The sequence below is a fragment of the Pleurodeles waltl genome, chromosome 2_1 (genome assembly GCF_031143425.1).
Source record: "Pleurodeles waltl isolate 20211129_DDA chromosome 2_1, aPleWal1.hap1.20221129, whole genome shotgun sequence".
Lineage (NCBI taxonomy): Eukaryota > Metazoa > Chordata > Amphibia > Caudata > Salamandridae > Pleurodeles > Pleurodeles waltl.
In genome coordinates this window covers 17,744,061-17,763,270 of record NC_090438.1, presented here as the reverse complement: position 1 = coordinate 17,763,270, position 19,210 = coordinate 17,744,061, and the positions used below count along the sequence as shown (strand labels likewise).

At 48.3% G+C, this 19,210-nt stretch overlaps 1 protein-coding gene across 1 annotated transcript in view; it reads left to right on the top strand.

Moving 5' to 3' along the window:
- LOC138258028 (nicotinamide N-methyltransferase-like) overlaps positions 1-18,121 on the top strand; it is a 149,730-nt gene extending 131,609 nt beyond the window's left edge. The window contains exon 3 of the mRNA XM_069205912.1: positions 17,396-18,121. Within this exon, the coding sequence (XP_069062013.1) occupies positions 17,396-17,846 (451 nt within the window). The 3' untranslated portion in view covers positions 17,847-18,121. The remainder of the gene's footprint in view (positions 1-17,395) is intronic.
- Positions 18,122-19,210: the final 1,089 nt, after the last annotated feature.

The following is a 19,210-nucleotide window of genomic DNA, read 5'->3' as shown; positions in this document are numbered from 1 at the left end:
CCGAGTCGGGGTCGCCGGGTGCAGTGTTGCAAGTCTCACGCTTCTTGCGGGGAGCTTGCAGGGTTCTTTAAAGCTGCTGGAAACAAAGTTGCAGCTTTTCTTGGAGCAGGTCCGCTGTCCTCGGGAGTTTCTTGTCTTTTCGAAGCAGGGGCAGTCCTCAGCGGATGTCGAGGTCGCTGGTCCCTTCGGAAGGCGTCGCTGGAGCAGGATCTTTGGAAGGCAGGAGACAGGCCGGTGAGTTTCTGGAGCCAAGGCAGTTGTCGTCTTCTGGTCTTCCGCTGCAGGGGTTTTCAGCTGGGCAGTCCTTCTTCTTGTTGCAGGAATCTAATTTTCTAGGGTTCAGGGTAGCCCTTAAATACTAAATTTAAGGGCGTGTTTAGGTCTGGGGGGTTAGTAGCCAATGGCTACTAGCCCTGAGGGTGGGTACACCCTCTTTGTGCCTCCTCCCAAGGGGAGGGGGTCACAATCCTAACCCTATTGGGGGAATCCTCCATCTGCAAGATGGAGGATTTCTAAAAGTTAGAGTCACTTCAGCTCAGGACACCTTAGGGGCTGTCCTGACTGGCCAGTGACTCCTCCTTGTTGCTTTCTTTGTTCCCTCCAGCCTTGCCGCCAAAAGTGGGGGCCGTGGCCGGAGGGGGCGGGCAACTCCACTAAGCTGGAGTGCCCTGCTGGGCTGTGACAAAGGGGTGAGCCTTTGAGGCTCACCGCCAGGTGTTACAGCTCCTGCCTGGGGGAGGTGTTAGCATCTCCACCCAGTGCAGGCTTTGTTACTGGCCTCAGAGTGACAAAGGCACTCTCCCCATGGGGCCAGCAACATGTCTCTAGTGTGGCAGGCTGCTGGAACCAGTCAGCCTACACAGATAGTTGGTTAAGTTTCAGGGGGCACCTCTAAGGTGCCCTCTGTGGTGTATTTTACAATAAAATGTACACTGGCATCAGTGTGCATTTATTGTGCTGAGAAGTTTGATACCAAACTTCCCAGTTTTCAGTGTAGCCATTATGGTGCTGTGGAGTTCGTGTTTGACAGACTCCCAGACCATATACTCTTATGGCTACCCTGCACTTACAATGTCTAAGGTTTTGTTTAGACACTGTAGGGGTACCATGCTCATGCACTGGTACCCTCACCTATGGTATAGTGCACCCTGCCTTAGGGCTGTAAGGCCTGCTAGAGGGGTGTCTTACCTATACTGCATAGGCAGTGAGAGGCTGGCATGGCACCATGAGGGGAGTGCCATGTCGACTTACTCGTTTTGTCCTCACTAGCACACACAAGCTGGTAAGCAGTGTGTCTGTGCTGAGTGAGAGGTCTCCAGGGTGGCATAAGACATGCTGCAGCCCTTAGAGACCTTCCTTGGCATCAGGGCCCTTGGTACTAGAAGTACCAGTTACAAGGGACTTATCTGGATGCCAGGGTCTGCCAATTGTGGATACAAAAGTACAGGTTAGGGAAAGAACACTGGTGCTGGGGCCTGGTTAGCAGGCCTCAGCACACTTTCAATTGTAAACATAGCATCAGCAAAGGCAAAAAGTCAGGGGGCAACCATGCCAAGGAGGCATTTCCTTACAAGGATGCAAAGTTGTTTCCTTGGCAAAATACTGCAACCAAGCCTTGCTAGCTGCAAGAGTTGCAGTTGGAGAAAAAGGGTGATGCCCGGGCCCAGGAAGGACCAGGATGTCGCCAATTGGGAGAGGAGACAGAGGGGGCCCTCAGCATCATAGAGAGCCCATGGGCAGGAAGGAAGCACCCATAGAAGTCCTTGAACATGGGTTCAAGAAGATTGACAACACCGGAGGTCAACTCAGGGAGCTGAGCATCGCAGGATGGAGTGCTGGGGACGTAGGCTCGGCTGTGCATGCAGGATTTCTTGGAAATGTGCACAGAAGCCCTTGCAGCTGCAGATCACAAGGTGTATAGGATTACTGTCCGGGGAGGGGAGGCAAAGACTTTCCTCCTCCAAATTCGGACAGTTGGTCCTCTGGACAGTCTGTGTCACTTGGGTCCACCACCTGTGTTCCAGGGGCCACGCTCGTCAGGATGAGAAGGGACCCAGAGGACTGGTTGTAGGAAAGTACCATCTTGCCTGGCATGTTACCCCCATATTTCACTGTATATATGTTGTTTTAGTTGTACGTGTCACTGGGACCCTGCCAGCCAGGGCCCCAGTGCTCATAAGTGTGCCCTGTATGTGTTACCTGTGTGTTGACTAACTGTCTCACTGAGGCTCTGCTAACCAGAACCTCAGTGGTTATGCTCTTTCATTTCTTTCCAAATTGTCACTAACAGGCTAGTGACCAATTTCACCAATTTACATTGGCATACCGGAACACCCTTATAATTGAGGTACCCAGGGTATTGGGGTTCCAGGAGATCCCTATGGGCTGCAGCATTTCTTTTGCCGCCCATAGGGAGCTCTGACAATTCTTACACAGGTCTGCCATTGCAGCCTGAGTGAAATAACGTCCACGTTATTTCACAGCCATTTACCACTGCACTTAAGTAACTTATAAGTCACCTATATGTCTAACCTTTACCTGGTAAAGGTTGGGTGTTAAGTTACTTAGTGTGTGGGCACCCTGGCACTAGCCAAGGTGCCCCACATTGTTCAGGGCAAATTCCCCGGACTTTGTGAGAGCGGGGACACCATTACACGCGTGCACTATACATATGTCACGACATATGTATGGCGTCACAATGGTAACTCCGAACATGGCCATGTAACATGTCTAAGATCATGGAATTGTCACCCCAATGCCATTCTGGCATTGGGGAGACAATTCCATGATCCCCCGAGTCTCTAGCACAGACCCGGGTACTGCCAAACTACCTTTCCTGGGGTTTCACTGCAGCTGCTGCTGCTGCCAACCTCTAAGACAGGTTTCTGCCCTCCTGGGGTCCAGCCAGACTTGGCCCAGGAGGGCAGAACAAAAGACTTCATCAGAGAGAGGGTGTTACACTCTCTCCCTTTGGAAAAAGGTGTCAAGGCTGGGGAGGAGTAGCCTCCCCCAGCCTCTGGAAATGCTTTGATGGGCACAGATGGTGCCCATCTCTGCATAAGCCAGTCTACACCAGTTCAGTGATCCCCCATCCCTGCTCTGGCGCGAAACTGGACAAAGGAAAGGGGAGTGACCACTCCCCTGACCTGCACCTCCCCTGGGAGGTGCCCAGAGCTCCTCCAGTATGCTACAGACCTCTGCCATCTTGGAAACAGAGGTGCTTCTGGCACACTGGACTGCTCTGAGTGGCCAGGGCCAGCAGGTGATGTCAGAGACTCCTTCTGATAGACTCTTACCTGTGTTCCTAGCCTATCCTCCTTCCTAAGTAGCCAAACCTCCTTTTCTGGCTATTTAGGGTCTCTGCTTTGGGGAATTCTTTAAATAACGAATGCAAGAGCTCATCAGAGTTCCTCTGCATCTCTCTCTTCACCTTCTGCCAAGGAATCGACCGCTGACTGCTCTGGATGCCTGAAAACCGCAACAAAGTAGCAAAGACGACTACTGCAACCTTGTATCGCTGATCCGGCCGCCTTCTCAACTGTTTTCCTGGTGGTGCATGCTGTGGGGGTAGTCTGTCTCCTCTCTGCACTAGAAGCTCCGAAGAAATCTCCTGTGGGTCGACGGAATCTTGCCCCTGCAACCGCAGGCACCAAAAGACTGCATCACTGGTCCTCTGGGTCCCCTCTCACCACAACGAACGTGGTCTCTGGAACTCAGCAACTCTGTCCAAGTGACTCCCACAGTCCAGTGACTCTTCAGTCCAAGTTTGGTGGAGGAAAGTCCTTGCCTCTCCACGCTAGACTGCATTGTTGGGTACCACGTGATTTGCAGCTGCTCCGGCTCCTGTGCACTCTTCCAGGATTTCCTTTGTGCACAGCCAAGCCTGGGTCCCTGACACTCTAACCTGCAGTGCACGACCTCCGGAGTTGTCCTCCGGCGTCGTGGGCCCTTCTTTTGTGACTTCGGGTGAGCTCTGGTTCACTCCTCTTTGTAGTGCCTGTTCTGGCACTTCTGCGGGTGCTGCTTGCTTCTGAGTGGGCTCCTCGTCTTGCTGGGCGGCCCCTCTGTCTCCTGACACAATTGGCGATATCCTGGTCCCTCCTGGGCCAAAGCAGCATCCAAAAACCCTAACCGCGACCCTTGCAGTTAGCAAGGCTTGTTTGCGGTCTTTCTGCACGGAAATACCTCTGAAAGCTTCTTCACGACGTGGGACATCCATTCTCCAAAGGGGAAGTTCCTAGTCCTCTTCGTTCTTGCAGAATCCACAGCTTCTACCATCCGGTGGCAGCTTCTTTGCACCCACAGCTGGCATTTCCTGGGCATCTGCCCACTCCCGACTTGATCGTGACTTTTGGACTTGGTCCCCTTGTTCCACAGGTAGTCTCGTCCGGAAATCCATCGTTGTTGCATTGCTGGTGTTGGTCTTCCTTGCAGAATTCCCCTATCACGACTTCTGTGCTCTGTGGGGAACTTAGGTGCACTTTGCACCCACTTTTCAGGGTCTTGGGGTGGGCTATTTTTCTAACCCTCACTGTTTTCTTACAGTCCCAGCGACCCTCTACAAGCTCACATAGGTTTGGGGTCCATTTGTGATTCGCATTCTACTTCTAGAATATATGGTTTGTGTTGCCCCTATACCTATGTGCTCTCATTGCAATCTATTGTGACTGTACATTGCTTGCATTGCTTTCTATTGCTATTACTGCATAATTTTGGTATTGTCTACATATATCTTGTGTATATTTGCTATCCTCATACTGAGGGTACTCACTGAGATACTTTTGGCATATTGTCATAAAAATAAAGTACCTTTATTTTTAGTATATTTGTGTATTGTGTTTTCTTATGATGTTGTGCATATGACAACAGTGGTATAGTAGGAGCTTTACACGTCTCCTAGTTCAGCCTAAGCTGCTCTGCTAAGCTACCCTTTTCTATCAGCCTAAGCTGCTAGACACCTCTTCTACACTAATAAGGGAAAACTGGACCTGGTGCAGAGTGTAAGTACCCCTTGGTACCACTACAAACCAGGCCAGCCTCCTACACTGGTGAAGATGAAGTTTGGTGCCTGCTGAAGCAGGGGGAAGATTCCTTCTTCATGGCTTCCAGTGCAGGGTGAAGACAGGCAGCCCCCAGAGCATACACCACCAGGACACAGTCGAGAAAGCCGGCAGGATTAGGCGCCACAATGTCACTGGATGTCTTCTGGCTACTTTGTTGCAGTTTTGCATGCGTCCTGGAGCCGTCAGCGGTGGATCCTTGGCAGAAGTCAAAGAGAGAAGTGCAGAGGAGTCCTGCTGGATTCTTGCAAGTCGTAATCTGAGGAAAAGCCCATTGGAGAGACCCTAAATAGCCCTCAGAGGAGGATTGGCTGCCTAGTTAGGTAAGCACCTATCAGGAGCGGTCTCTGACGTCACCTGCTGGCACTGGCCACTCAGAGGCCTCCAGAGTGCCCTCATGTGAGAAGGTAGCCTCTTTCTAGCCTTGTTACCCCCACTTTTGGCCTGTTTGTGAGTGTATGTCAGGGTGTTTGTCACTGTTTTCACTGTCTCACTGGGATCCTGATAGCCAGGCCTCAGTGCTCATAGTGAAAACACTATGTTTTCAGTATGGTTGTTATGTGTCACTGGGATCCTGCTGGTCAGGACCCCAGTGCTCATAGGTTTGTGGCCTATATGTATGTGTCACTGGGACCCTGTCACACAGGGCCCCAGTGCTCATAGGTGTGCATGTATATGTTCCCTGTGTGGTGCCTAACTGTCTCACTGAGGCTCTGCTAACCAGAACCTCAGTGGTTATGCTCTCTCATTACTTTCAAATTGTCACTGACAGGCTAGTGACCATTTTTACCAATTTACATTGGCTTACTGGAACACCCTTATAATTCCCTAGTATATGGTACTGAGGAACCCAGGGTATTGGGGTTCCAGGAGATCCCTATGGGCTGCAGCATTTCTTTTGCCACCCATAGGGAGCTCTGACAATTCTTACACAGGCCTGCCACTGCAGCCTGAGTGAAATAACGTCCACGTTATTTCACAGCCATTTTACACTGCACTTAAGTAACTTATAAGTCACCTATATGTCTAACCTTTACCTAGTAAAGGTTAGGTGCAAAGTTACTTAGTGTGAGGGCACCCTGGCACTAGCCAAGGTGCCCCCACATTGTTCAGAGCCAATTCACTGAACTTTGTGAGTTCGGGGACACCATTACACGCGTGCACTACATATAGGTCACTACCTATATGTAGCTTCACCATGGTAACTCCGAATATGGCCATGTAACATGTCTATGATCATGGAATTGCCCCCTCTATGCCATCCTGGCATTGTTGGTACAATTCCATGATCCCAGTGGTCTGTAGCACAGACCCTGGTACTGCCAGACTGCCCTTCCTGGGGTTTCACTGCAGCTGCTGCTGCTGCCAACCCCTCAGACAGGCAGCTGCCCTCCTGGGGTCCAGCCAGGCCTGGCCCAGGATGGCAGAACAAAGAACTTCCTCTGAGAGAGGGTGTGACACCCTCTCCCTTTGGAAAATGGTGTGAAGGCAGGGGAGGAGTAGCCTCCCCCAGCCTCTGGAAATGCTTTGTTGGGCACAGATGTGCCCAATTCTGCATAAGCCAGTCTACACCGGTTCAGGGACCCCTTAGCCCCTGCTCTGGCGCGAAACTGGACAAAGGAAAGGGGAGTGACCACTCCCCTGACCTGCACCTCCACTGGGAGGTGTCCAGAGCTCCTCCAGTGTGCTCCAGACCTCTGCCATCTTGGAAACAGAGGTGCTGCTGGCACACTGGACTGCTCTGAGTGGCCAGTGCCACCAGGTGACGTCAGAGACTCCTGCTGATAGGCTCCTTCAGGTGTTAGTAGCCTTTCCTCTCTCCTAGGTAGCCAAACCCTCTTTTCTGGCTATTTAGGGTCTCTGTCTCTGGGGAAACTTTAGATAACGAATGCATGAGCTCAGCCGAGTTCCTCTGCATCTCCCTCTTCACCTTCTGATAAGGAAACGACCGCTGACCGCGCTGGAAGCCTGCAAACCTGCAACATAGTAGCAAAGACGACTACTGCAACTCTGTAACGCTGATCCTGCCGCCTTCTCGAATGTTTTCCTGCTTGTGCATGCTGTGGGGGTAGCCTGCCTCCTCTCTGCACCAGAAGCTCCGAAGAAATCTCCCGTGGATCGACGGAATCTTCCCCCTGCAACCGCAGGCACCAAAAAGCTGCATTACCGGTCCCTTGGGTCTCCTCTCAGCACGACGAGCGAGGTCCCTCGAATCCAGCGACACCGTCCAAGTGACCCCCACAGTCCAGTGACTCTTCAGCCCAAGTTTGGTGGAGGTAAGTCCTTGCCTCACCTCGCTGGGCTGCATTGCTGGGAACCGCGACTTTGCAAGCTACTCCGGCCCCTGTGCACTTCCGGCGGAAATCCTTCGTGCACAGCCAAGCCTGGGTCCACGGCACTCTAACCTGCATTGCACGACTTTCTAAGTTGGTCTCCGGCGACGTGGGACTCCTTTGTGCAACTTCGGCGAGCACCGTTTCACGCATCCTCGTAGTGCCTGTTTCTGGCACTTCTCCGGTGCTACCTGCTTCAGTGAGGGCTCTTTGTCTTGCTCGACGTCCCCTCTCTCTGCAGGTTCAATTTGCGACCTCCTGGTCCCTCCTGGGCCCCAGCAGCGTCCAAAAACGCCAAACGCACGATTTGCGTGTAGCAAGGCTTGTTGGCGTCCATCCGGCGGGAAAATACTTCTGCACGACTCTCCAAGGCGTGAGGGATCCATCCTCCAAAGGGGAAGTCTCTAGCCCTTGTCGTTCCTGCAGTATTCACAGTTCTTCAGCCTAGTAAGAGCTTCTTTGCACCAACCGCTGGCATTTCTTGGGCATCTGCCCATCTCCGAGCTGCTTGTGACTTTTGGACTTGGTCCCCTTGTTCCACAGGTACCCTCAGTCAGGAATCCATTGTTGTTGCATTGCTGATTTGTGTTTTCCTTGCATTTTCCCTCTAACACGACTATTTTGTCCTTAGGGGAACTTTAGTGCACTTTGCACTCACTTTTCAGGGTCTTGGGGAGGGTTATTTTTCTAACTCTCACTATTTTCTAATAGTCCCAGCGACCCTCTACAAGGTCACATAGGTTTGGGGTCCATTCGTGGTTCGCATTCCACTTCTGGAGTATATGGTTTGTGTTGCCCCTATCCCTATGTTTCCCCATTGCATCCTATTGTAACTATACATTGTTTGCACTGTTTTCTAAGACTATACTGCATATTTTTGCTATATTGTATAAATATCTTGGGTATATTTCCTATCCTCTCACTGAGGGTACACTCTAAGATACTTTGGCATATTGTCATAAAAATAAAGTACCTTTATTTTTAGTATAACTGTGTATTGTGTTTTCTTATGATATTGTGCATATGACACTAAGTGGTACTGTAGTAGCTTCACACGTCTCCTAGTTCAGCCTAAGCTGCTCTGCTAAGCTACCATTATCTATCAGCCTAAGCTGCTAGACACCCTATACACTAATAAGGGATAACTGGGCCTGGTGCAAGGTGCAAGTACCCCTTGGTACTCACTACAAGCCAGTCCAGCCTCCTACACCTCACACCTCTGGAAACAAGATGGCAGAGGTCTGGGACCCGCTGGAGGGGCTCTTGGCACCAACCCCAGTGTAGCGATGGACATGGGAGTGGTCACTCCCCTTTCCTTTGTCCAGTTTCGCGCCAGAGCAGGGACTGGGGGTTCCCTGAACCAGTGTAGACTAGCTTATGCAAGGAGGGCACCATCTGTGCCCCTCAAAGCATTTTCAGAGGCTGGGGGAGGCTACTCCTCCCCAGCCTCTAACACCTATTTCCAAAGAGAGAGAGTGTAACACCCTGCTCTCAGAGGAAATTCTTTGTTCTGCCTTCCTGGGACTGGGCTGCTGTAGGAGGCTGGCCTGGCTTATAGTGGGTACCTTTCGGTACTTACACCCTGTGCCAGGTCCAGTTATCCCTTATTTGTAGAATAGAGTTGTTTCTAGCAGCTTAGGCTGATAGAAGGTAGCTATGGCAAAGCAGCTTAGGCTGAACTAGGAGACATGCAAAGCTCCTACTATACCACTTATATCATATAGCAAAATATCATAAGAAAACACAATACTCAGAGTTACTAAAAATAAAGGTACTTTATTTTAGTGACAATTATCGCAAAGTATCTCAGAGAATACCTTCACTTAGGAGGTAAGTAATATACACAAGATATATGTACACAAACCCAAAACAGGTAAGTAACAGTAAGAAAAGTAGTGCAAACAATGTAGAATCACAATAGGATGCAATAGGTAAACATAGGTCTAGGGGCAACACAAACCATATACTCCAAAAGTGGAATGCCAATCACGAATGGACCCCAGACCTATGGGAGCTTGTAGAGGGTCACTGGGACTGTGAGAAAACAGTAAGGGTGTCCAAAATACCCCACCCCAAGACCCTAGAAAGTAGAAGTAAAGTTACCCTACTACCCCAGAAAGACACAATAGTCGTGATAGGGGGATTCTGCAAGAGCCACAAGCACCAGCAAAACACTGAAGATGGATTCCTGGACGTGAGGACCTGCAAGGCAAGGGGACCAAGTCCAAGAGTCGCAACAGTGTCCGGGGGACAGGAGCCCAGGAAGCCCCGGATGAAGCTGCAAAATGGCTGCCTCAGGTGGAAGAATCCAAATATTCTGCAACAACAAAAAGGGCTAGGAACTTCTCCTTTGGAAGGAAGATGTCCCAGGCCGTGCTGGATGTTGCAGAAGTGTTTCCACGCAGAAATACCGCAAAAAAGCCTTGCTAGCTGCAAGGGTCGGGATAGAGGTTTTTGGGTGCTGCTGGGGACCAGGAAGGACCAGGATGTCGCCCCTTAGAGGAGGAGACAGAGGGGGCGCTCAGTAACTCAGAGAGCCCCTGCAGAATCAGGCAGCACCCGCAGAAGTATCGGAACAGGCACTTAGAAGATCTGAGGACAGCGGTTGACTCAGTGTCACAAAGGAGGGTCCCACGACGTTGGAGTCCAACTCAGTGAGTTGGGCAATGCAGGACAGAGTGCTGGGGACCCAGGCTCGGCTGTGCACAAAGGAATCTTTGGAGAAGTGCACAGAAGCTGGAGCAGCTGCAAATCACGCAGTACACAGGTTTGCAGTCTAGCATGGGGAAGCAAGGACTTACCTCCACCAAACTTGGACTGAAGGATCACTGGACTGTGGGGGTCACTTGGATCTAGCTCCTGTGTTTCAGGGACCACGCTCGTCAGGATGAGAGGGGACCCAGAGGACCGGTGATGCAGTCTTTTGGTGCCTGCGTTAGCAGGGGGAAGATTCCGTCGACCCACGGGAGATTTCTTCTTGGCTTCCAGTGCAGGGTGAAGGCAGACAGCCCTGGAAACAGGAAACAGTCGAGAAAGCTGTCAGGATGAGGCGCTACAATGTTGCTGGTTGTCGTCTTGCTACTTTGTTGCGGTTTTGCAGGCGTCATAGAGCAGTCAGCAGTCGATCCTTGGCAGAAGTCGAAGAGGGAAGTGCAGAGGAACTCTGGTGAGTTCTGCATTCCTTATCTGAAGAATACCCCAGAGGAGAGACCCTAAATAGCCAGAAAAGGAGGTTTGGCTACCAAGGAAAGGAGGTTTGGCTACCAAGAGAGGTAAGAACCTATCAGAAGGGGTCTCTGACGTCACCTGCTGGCACTGGCCACTCAGAGCAGTCCAGTGTGCCCCCAACACCTCTGAATCCAAGATGGCAGAGGTCTGGGACACACTGGAGGAGCTCTGGGCACCTCCCCTGGGAGGTACTTTGTCCGGGGAGTGGTCACTCCCCTTTCCTATGTCCAGTTTCGTGCCAGAGCAGGGCTGGGGGATCCCTGGTCCGGTGTAGACTGGCTTATGCAGAGATGGGCACCATCTGTGCCCATTAAAGCATTTCCAGAGGCTGCACACCTATTTCCAAATAGGTAACACCCTCTCTCAGAGGAAATCCTTTCTTCTGCCTTCCTGGGCCAGGGCTGCCGAGACCCCAGGAGGGCAGAATCCTGTCTGAGGGGTTGGCAGCAGCAGCAGCTGCAGTGGAAACCCCGGAAAGGCAGTTTGGCAGTCCCGGGGTTCTGTGCTAGAGACCCGGGAGATCATGGAATTGTCCCCCCAATACCAGAATGGTATTGGGGGGACAATTCCATGATGTTAGACATGTTACATGGCCATGTTCGGAGTTACCATGGTGACGCTACACATAGGTAGTGACATATGTGCAGTGCACGCGTGTAATGGTGCCCGCACTCACAAAGTTTGGGGAATTTGCCCTGAATGATGTGGGGGCATCTTGACTAGTGTCAGGGTGCCCACACACTAAGTAACTTGGCATCTAACCTTCACCAAGTGAGGGTTAGACATATAGATGACTTATAAGTTACTTGTGTGCAGTGAAAAATGGCTGTGAAATTATGTGGACGTTATTTCACTCAGGCTGCAGTGGCAGGCCTGTTTAAGAATTGTCTGAGCTCCCTATGCTGCAGCCCATATGGATCACCTGGAACCCCAATACCCTGGGTACCTATGTACCATATACAGGGGAATTATATGGGTGTACCAGTGTGCCAATGAGAATTGGTAAAATTAGTCACTAGTCTGCAGTGACAAATATAGAAAGCAGAGAGAGCATAAACACTGAGGTTCTGGTTAGCAGAGCCTCAGTGATACAGTTAGGCACCACACAAGGAACACATACAGGGCATACACTATGAGCACGGGGGTCCTGTCTAGCAGGATCCCAGTGAAAAAAGGGCAAAAACGAACATACATACATACAGTGAAAATGGGGGTAACATGCCAGGCAAGATGGTACTTTCCTACAGCTGCCCACACTGCAGGAGGGCAGAAGCCTGTCTGTGGGTTGTTGGCAGCGGTAGCTGCAGTGAAAACCCCAGAGAGCTGGTTTGGCAGTACCCGGGGTCCATGCCGGATGCCCTGGGGATGCATGGGATTGGCACCCCAATGCCAGATTTGGCATGGGGGGACAATTCCATGATATTAGACATGTTACACTGCCATATTCGGAGTTACCATTGTGAGGCTACATATAGGTATTGACCTATATGTAGTGCACGCGTGTAATGGTGTCCCCGCACTCACAAAGTCCGGGGAAATTGCCCTGAACTATGTGGGGGCACCTTGGCTAGGGCCAAGGTGCCCTCACACTTAGTAACTTTGCACCTAACCTTCACTAAGTGAGGGTTAGACATATAGGTGACTTATAAGTTACTTAAGTGCAGTGTAAAATGGCTGTGAAATAATGTGGACGTTATTTCACTCAGGCTGCAGAGGCAATCCTGTGTAAGAATTGTCTGAGCTCTCTATGGGTGGCAAAAGAAATGCTGCAGCCCATAGGGATCTCCTGGAACCCCAATACCCTAGGTACGTAGGTACCATATACAGGGGAATTATATGGGTGTATCAGTGTGCCAATTAGAATTGGTAAAATTAGTCACTAGTCTGCAGTGGCAAATATAGAAAGCAGAGAGAGCATAAACACTGAGGTTCGGGTTAGCAGAGCCTCAGTGATACAGTTAGACACCACACAGGGAACACATACAGGGCATACACTATGAGCACTGGGGTCCTGCCTAGCAGGATCCCAGTGAAACAAGGGCAAAAACAAACATACATACAGTGAAAATGGGGGTAACATGCCAGGCAAGATGGTACTTTCCTACAGCTGCCTACACCGCAGGAGGGCAGAAGCCTGTCCGTGGGTTGTTGGCAGCGGTAGCTGCAGTGAAAACCCCAGAGAGCTGGTTTGGCAGTACCCGGGGTCCATGCCAGATGCCCTGAGGATGCATGGGATTGGCACCCCAATGCCAGATTTGGCATGGGGGGACAATTCCATGATATTAGACATGTTACACTGCCATATTCGGAGTTACCATTGTGAGGCTACATATAGATATTGACCTATATGTAGTGCACGCGTGTAATGGCGTCCCCGCACTCACAATGTCCGGGGAAATTGCACTGAACTATGTGGGGGCACTTGGCTAGTGCCAAGGTGCCCTCACACTTAGTAACTTTGCACCTAACCTTCACTAAGTGAGGGTTAGACATATAGGTGACTTATAAGTTACTCAAGTGCAGTGTAAAATGGCTGTGAAATAATGTGGACGTTATTTCACTCAGGCTGCAGTGGCAGTCCTGTGTAAGAATTGTCTGAGCTCCCTATGGTTGGCAAAAGAAATGCTGCAGCCCATAGGGATCTCCTGGAACCCCAATACCCTGGGTACGTAGGTACCATATACTAGGGAATTGTAAGGGTGTTCCAGTGTGCCAATCAGAATTGGTAAAGATGGTCACTAGCCTGCAGTGACAATTTTGAAGGCAGAGAGAGCATAAGCACTGAGGTTCTGATTAGCAGAGCCCCAGTGACACAGTTAGGCATCCCACAGGGAACACACATTCAGGTCACAACTATGAGCACTGGGGTCCTGGCTAGCAGGATCCCAGTGAGACAGGCACAAACAAACTGACACACAAGTAAAAATGGGGGTAACATGCCACGGAAGATGGTACTTTCCTTCACATATGATGAGAGAAAGAGAGGCAGCCAGAAGCAGCCTAGGAAGAAAAATGAAGGATATATCAAAAGAGAAAGCTACTAGGAATTACATACAGGGATAAAGTAAGGGTGCGATATTGCATAAACACACCACGGCAATCAGGATGGGGTGGCAGATACCGTCTGATCAAGTGTTAAAAGGCATTGCTATAGAAACATTCAAAAGGAAAAATAGTTCCCTGGTGTCAGCAGTGGAAGGATACGCCTATATAATCAAAAACAGGGTAAAACCAAAATAGTCCAGGAATGGAATAAACACCAGAGCCAGGAGGAAAACCAATGGATCAGAAGGTGGAAACAGAAATAGATAAAAAAAGACATCCAAACATGATCAAGCATCAGACCAAAAAAAACAATTGAAAGAAATGTTCATGTGCTCATAGAATAGTCTGAGGAGAGAGAGAGAGAGCTAAGGCTGTCTGAAGGTAAAGCACAGCATGAACTTAAGGGCTGTATTTTTCCTTCCTTCTGTAGCAGCCAAATCAGACATTGCAGCCCACTGGTAATTCCATCTGTTCCAAGCTGGACACTGCATATGACATCAATAAAATAAACAATTGTGCACAGTGTGAGTTCAAGAATATTATTTTATAATGAATAGTATAGCTCAGCGGGCTGACTCAGACTTCCATCATTCACATGCATAAAGGCAGACATGCAAAATATATTTACAGCTGTGCCTGCACACAAAAACAGACATACCAGTTTGTATTGCCTACTGTCCAACATACATGAATGACCATGCAGTCTCACACACACATCTACATGGCGGTTGTTAGAATTGGGATTTCTGGGTGTCACAGTATGCACTCTACAAGCAGGAACCACCACTTATACTTAGGTTATGCTAGATACCCACTTAGAGATAACCTGTGCTCCCCCTCTGGTAGCTTGGCACAGAGCAGTCAAGCTTATGTCAAGAGGCAATGTGTAAAGTATTTGTGCAACACCCACACACAGTAACACACTGAAAACACCACAAAAAGTACTCCCTATGGGATTAGATTGATTATATGTTTATGAGTACAACAAGACTAAAATCACAAAGGTACAATAAGTGAAAGTGGAGTTATGAATTTGTAAAGAATAAACCAAAAACAATGCTTAGAAATCAATAGCACTGAATGGTTACTGGAGGTCGTGCTAGACAGGGGTAAAGGCACAATTCAGGAGATCACGATCGAGGGCAGGCCAGCTACACGACTCATGCAAAGATGGCTGAGAAAGTACCTTGGATGGAGCAAGCTTTGACGAGGATGAACAATGTGAAGGTGATACACCAGTTCTGATCCTTGCAGTTGGGCTCAATGCATCAGTGTAGTTCCTCATAGTCGGGTCCGGCATCGAACTCCATTGAGATTTATGCAATGCATCAACATCAAACTATGCAGCAATGTCCTTGGGTTGGTGCTGCAACGTCATCTAACCTTGAAGTTTGGTCCTGCATAGTTGTTGAATCACCAATGCATCAGCATCGGAGGGCACTGCAGCTGTGCCAAGCGGCCCAATGGCTCGGATATGTTGATTCGTACGGAGAAACAGCAGCAAAACCCACTTCTAAGGCCCAGATATGGACTGGCACTTCAGGCAAGGGTCCAGCAGCAGGAACATAGTTGCAGGTAGTCTTTGATGTCCCTGAAACTGCAGAAGAACAGGGGGCAAGCCAGCAAGCCCTTGGAGTCACTCTGGGTCAGATGAGAGCGCCCAGTTCTTCCTCAGCAGGGCAAGGATCAGCAGGCAGGCTCATCAAGGCAAAGAGCAGTCCAGCAGCATGGTACTCCTTATAGCACAGCACTCCTTACTCCTGGCATAATTCTTCCGAGGTGCAGTAGTGTACTTATTTGGTGGGGTCAGAGCCCCAGTTATTATACCCAAATGTGCCTTTTAAGTAGGGGTGGCTTCAAAGAAAGATCTTTGAACTGTACATAAGTCCTTTCTCCCTAACCCTGGCTCCAGACTATCAGTAAGGGGTATCAGTAGTATGTTTGGGGAAAGGCACTTCTCTATTCAAGTGTCAGCTCTCATCCATCCTTCCTGCCCCGGAAAAGCCATCAGAATGCAGATGAATGCAGATGAGTGCTCAGGCACACTTAACCTTCCAGTGTTTGTGGCTGTCTAGAGGGAATTTACAAAGTGTAGCTGTCACCTACTCAAGATGTGCATTGGAGACAGGCTGCAGGCACCTAGAGCTGTAATAGCAGAGAAATGTCCACTTTCTAAAAGTGGCATTCCTAAAATAGTAATGTTAAATCCGACCTGTTAAAGTAGATTCATCATTACCATTCCAATGATATGAAACATGATGCAGCTACTCCTTTTTGATCAGGAATTGAAGGCCACACAGTAGTGAAAAATGAATTTGAGATGTTTTCACTACCAGGGCCTGTAAAATGTAGCCCTTCTTTTTAGTTACAGAGCACCCTGCCCCCTGGGCTACTTAGGGCCTACCTTAGGGGTGACATATGTAATAAAAGGGGAGTTTAAGGCAGGGTACGTGGTTTCAAATGCCAAGTAGAAGTGCACACACAGGCATATGAGGGCAGTTCAAATGCTAATCAATAAAAGGAGCAGGACATGTAAAACACAGAGGTACATGTCCTACTTTTTAGTTAAATAGCACCATGCCCTACCAGTTACCTAGGGCCTACCTTAGGGGGGACCTATATGTAGAAAAGGGGTCCTTTAAGGATTGGCAAGTACTTTTAAATGCCAAGTCGATATGGCAGTGAAACTGCACACCCAGGCCTTGCAATGGCAGGCCTGAGAGATGGTTAAGGGGCTACTTAAGTGAGTGACAAAATCAGTGCTGCAGGCCCACTAGCAGCATTTAATTTACAGGCCCTGGTCTTACAAGTGACTTTTAAGTAAATTAAATATGCCAATTGTGGATACGCCAATGTCATAATATTTAGGGAAGAAGCACATGCACTTTAGCACCGGTCAGTAGTGGTAAAGTGCTCAGACTCCTAAGGCCAACAAAAAGATACAGCAAGATTTTGAGGCAAGCAGGCAAACAGTTTGGGGAAGACCACCCTAAGGCTGATAGGCCTAACACTAGTGTTTGAGCCACAAAAACAAGAAAATACTAGAAAACAAACAGTTACAAATACAGACTAAGCTAATGAAGAGAGAGATGGACAAACAGGAGGTCGGCTGGTGCCCAGAAGGCGGGACATGCAGACAGATATTTCACTTTTTAGGAATCCATGCACAGACAGGCACATCTACAGGCAAATCATACACACATCAAAAGACACAGTTAACCATGTACTCAGACCAAAAAACATACAAACACCAATGCAAATAGGACAGCAGACATAAGGATTCAGCTTAAAGCCCAACTTCTAATTATGAGGTGTGTATTTTCATGTGTTAAACATGCTTTTTAGAAAACTATGTGGTAATGCACATTTCACAAAATATGAATTTGGTTTGCATTGCTTTGCTTCTGTAATCTCTGCAAATGCCTTTTACAAGTCCAAATTGCTTTTACATGTCAAACAGATAAAGTAAACACCGTTAAAAGCAAAACTGACATCAGTGTGTTGAGTGGGAAACCAGCAGGTAAAGAAGAGCTGTGAGACCTGCCGTGGCCTCTGGTTCATAAACCACAGACTGTTCCAGGGAAGTGTGATACAGAGTGAATGCCAAAGAATACTGTGGCAGACAGTTTGCAAAATGTTGTAAAGTTTGTAAGTGCATTATAATTTTTCTCATAGTTAAAGAGTCAGTTAATAACAACATGTTGACTGTGTGATATATCTATATTTTAGTGAAACTCCGATGGAATGTCAAAATATGATACGAAGAAAAATCAAAGACGTTTTCAAATGTGACCTCAACAAAAGTAACCCATTGTCACCTGTCGTCCTGCCCCCGGCTGACAGTCTGCTCCTGGTGCACTGCTTGGAGTTCCTGACCAATGACAAGGAGACCTTCTGCAAGGCTATGAAAAATGTCTCATCACTGTTAAAACCAGGAGGACATTTACTAATGGTCATCGACCTCAAAACAACATTTTTCATGTTTGGAGACTTCAAGTTTCCTGTCCTTTATATTGAAGAGAGTCCTCTGAGGAGCACTCTAAATGATGCAGGTTATGTCATTAGAGAATCTCACATTTTTCATCGCAAAACAGAATGCCTGTATGATCTAACCGATTATGGTGATGTCATGGTTTTATATGCATGCAAAGAAAGAGAAGTGCAGCCTTCAGATACATAAAAGCAATCAAAGGGGGGAGTAATGGAGAAGTCAATTATTTGCTACATCTCATTATTCTATATTTTCTTTTATGAGTTCTGATTCCTTGACAAAGGTTGCCAACACATTAAAATGTTTAATCAAGCTGAGCATAAAAGGTTAAGTAACAATAAAAAGCAGAAACATCAGTGAGTCAGTCTCTAGTGATGTGGTGTCTTGCTTTCACACATTGCACTCCACTTACGTCCCTAGAGGTCTCACAATAAGTTGTGTTCTGACTCATTAAGGCACCAGCAACTCTCACAATGCGAGGCTCTTATGGGATTAATATGACACTGGCTACATGGACTCCGGTCCAGATTTACTATGATGTTGAATTGGGTTTCCGCCACTAAGCCAAGCAAATCAACTTTGCATGGATTTGCGTGATTTAGTAAATACAAAGTAGCGCTAGGCAGCAGAAAGCACTACCTTGCATTTTTTTCCGTAAGGTAAGTGTTAATGGGTGGAACATGTGTACCCACGCATCTACCCATGTATTCTCATACAGGCCCAGAGTTACAAAGACTTGTAAACCCAACAGAGATATAACAAGGAGAGATATCTCTATTCTGCAGCACACACAGAAAGACGACTATGCTCCTCAGGATTATTTTTGGGCAGGAAGGTGTCCATTTTTGCACAAAATCAATCCTGCCCATTGCGCAAGCACCCTTGCAGTGTGGCACAAGGGTACCTGCATTGCGGCCAGCAAAGGAGGAGCAGATATACCCCATATGTTTGTTAATAAGTTTCCTTGCTGTGCCCTGTTGTGTGTAAAAACAGTAAATGTGCCCCTTGATTCCAAGTAACACATGTCTACAATATTTTCTCTGTGTCCATTTGAAGAGCTCATGCGATGAACAAAAAATACACACAGAAGGACTTTGGGTCAGCATCCCTCAGCCTTTGGCTCTGCCAATTTCAGTCATTGCTTGATGAAAGTGTCATCCACATGGCCACAGGACCTTTTTCTCTCTACAGTCATGTCAATGATTGTTTGGAAGCATTAATTGTCTCCATCTTGAAATCTGTATCCGCCAGAATCTATGACACGTTTGTTTGCCTTCAAATTGCTGGCTGTTTACCTGCACACTATCTATGATCCATTCAACCTAATTCACCAACCATTCATCAGAATAGGTTATCACAAAAGAAATGATGTATGAAAAAGTTTTTTTGCCAGAAGATCTCAATGAAGGCTAAAGCCAATTGCAAGTCATACACCTTCCTAGATAACCCCATTTTCTATCACAACCTATTCAAATTTTTCACCACATTTGAGAATGACAAAAATGTAAGTCTCACTCCACTGATCCAAACAAGAAATGCTTTGCCCTGCTTCA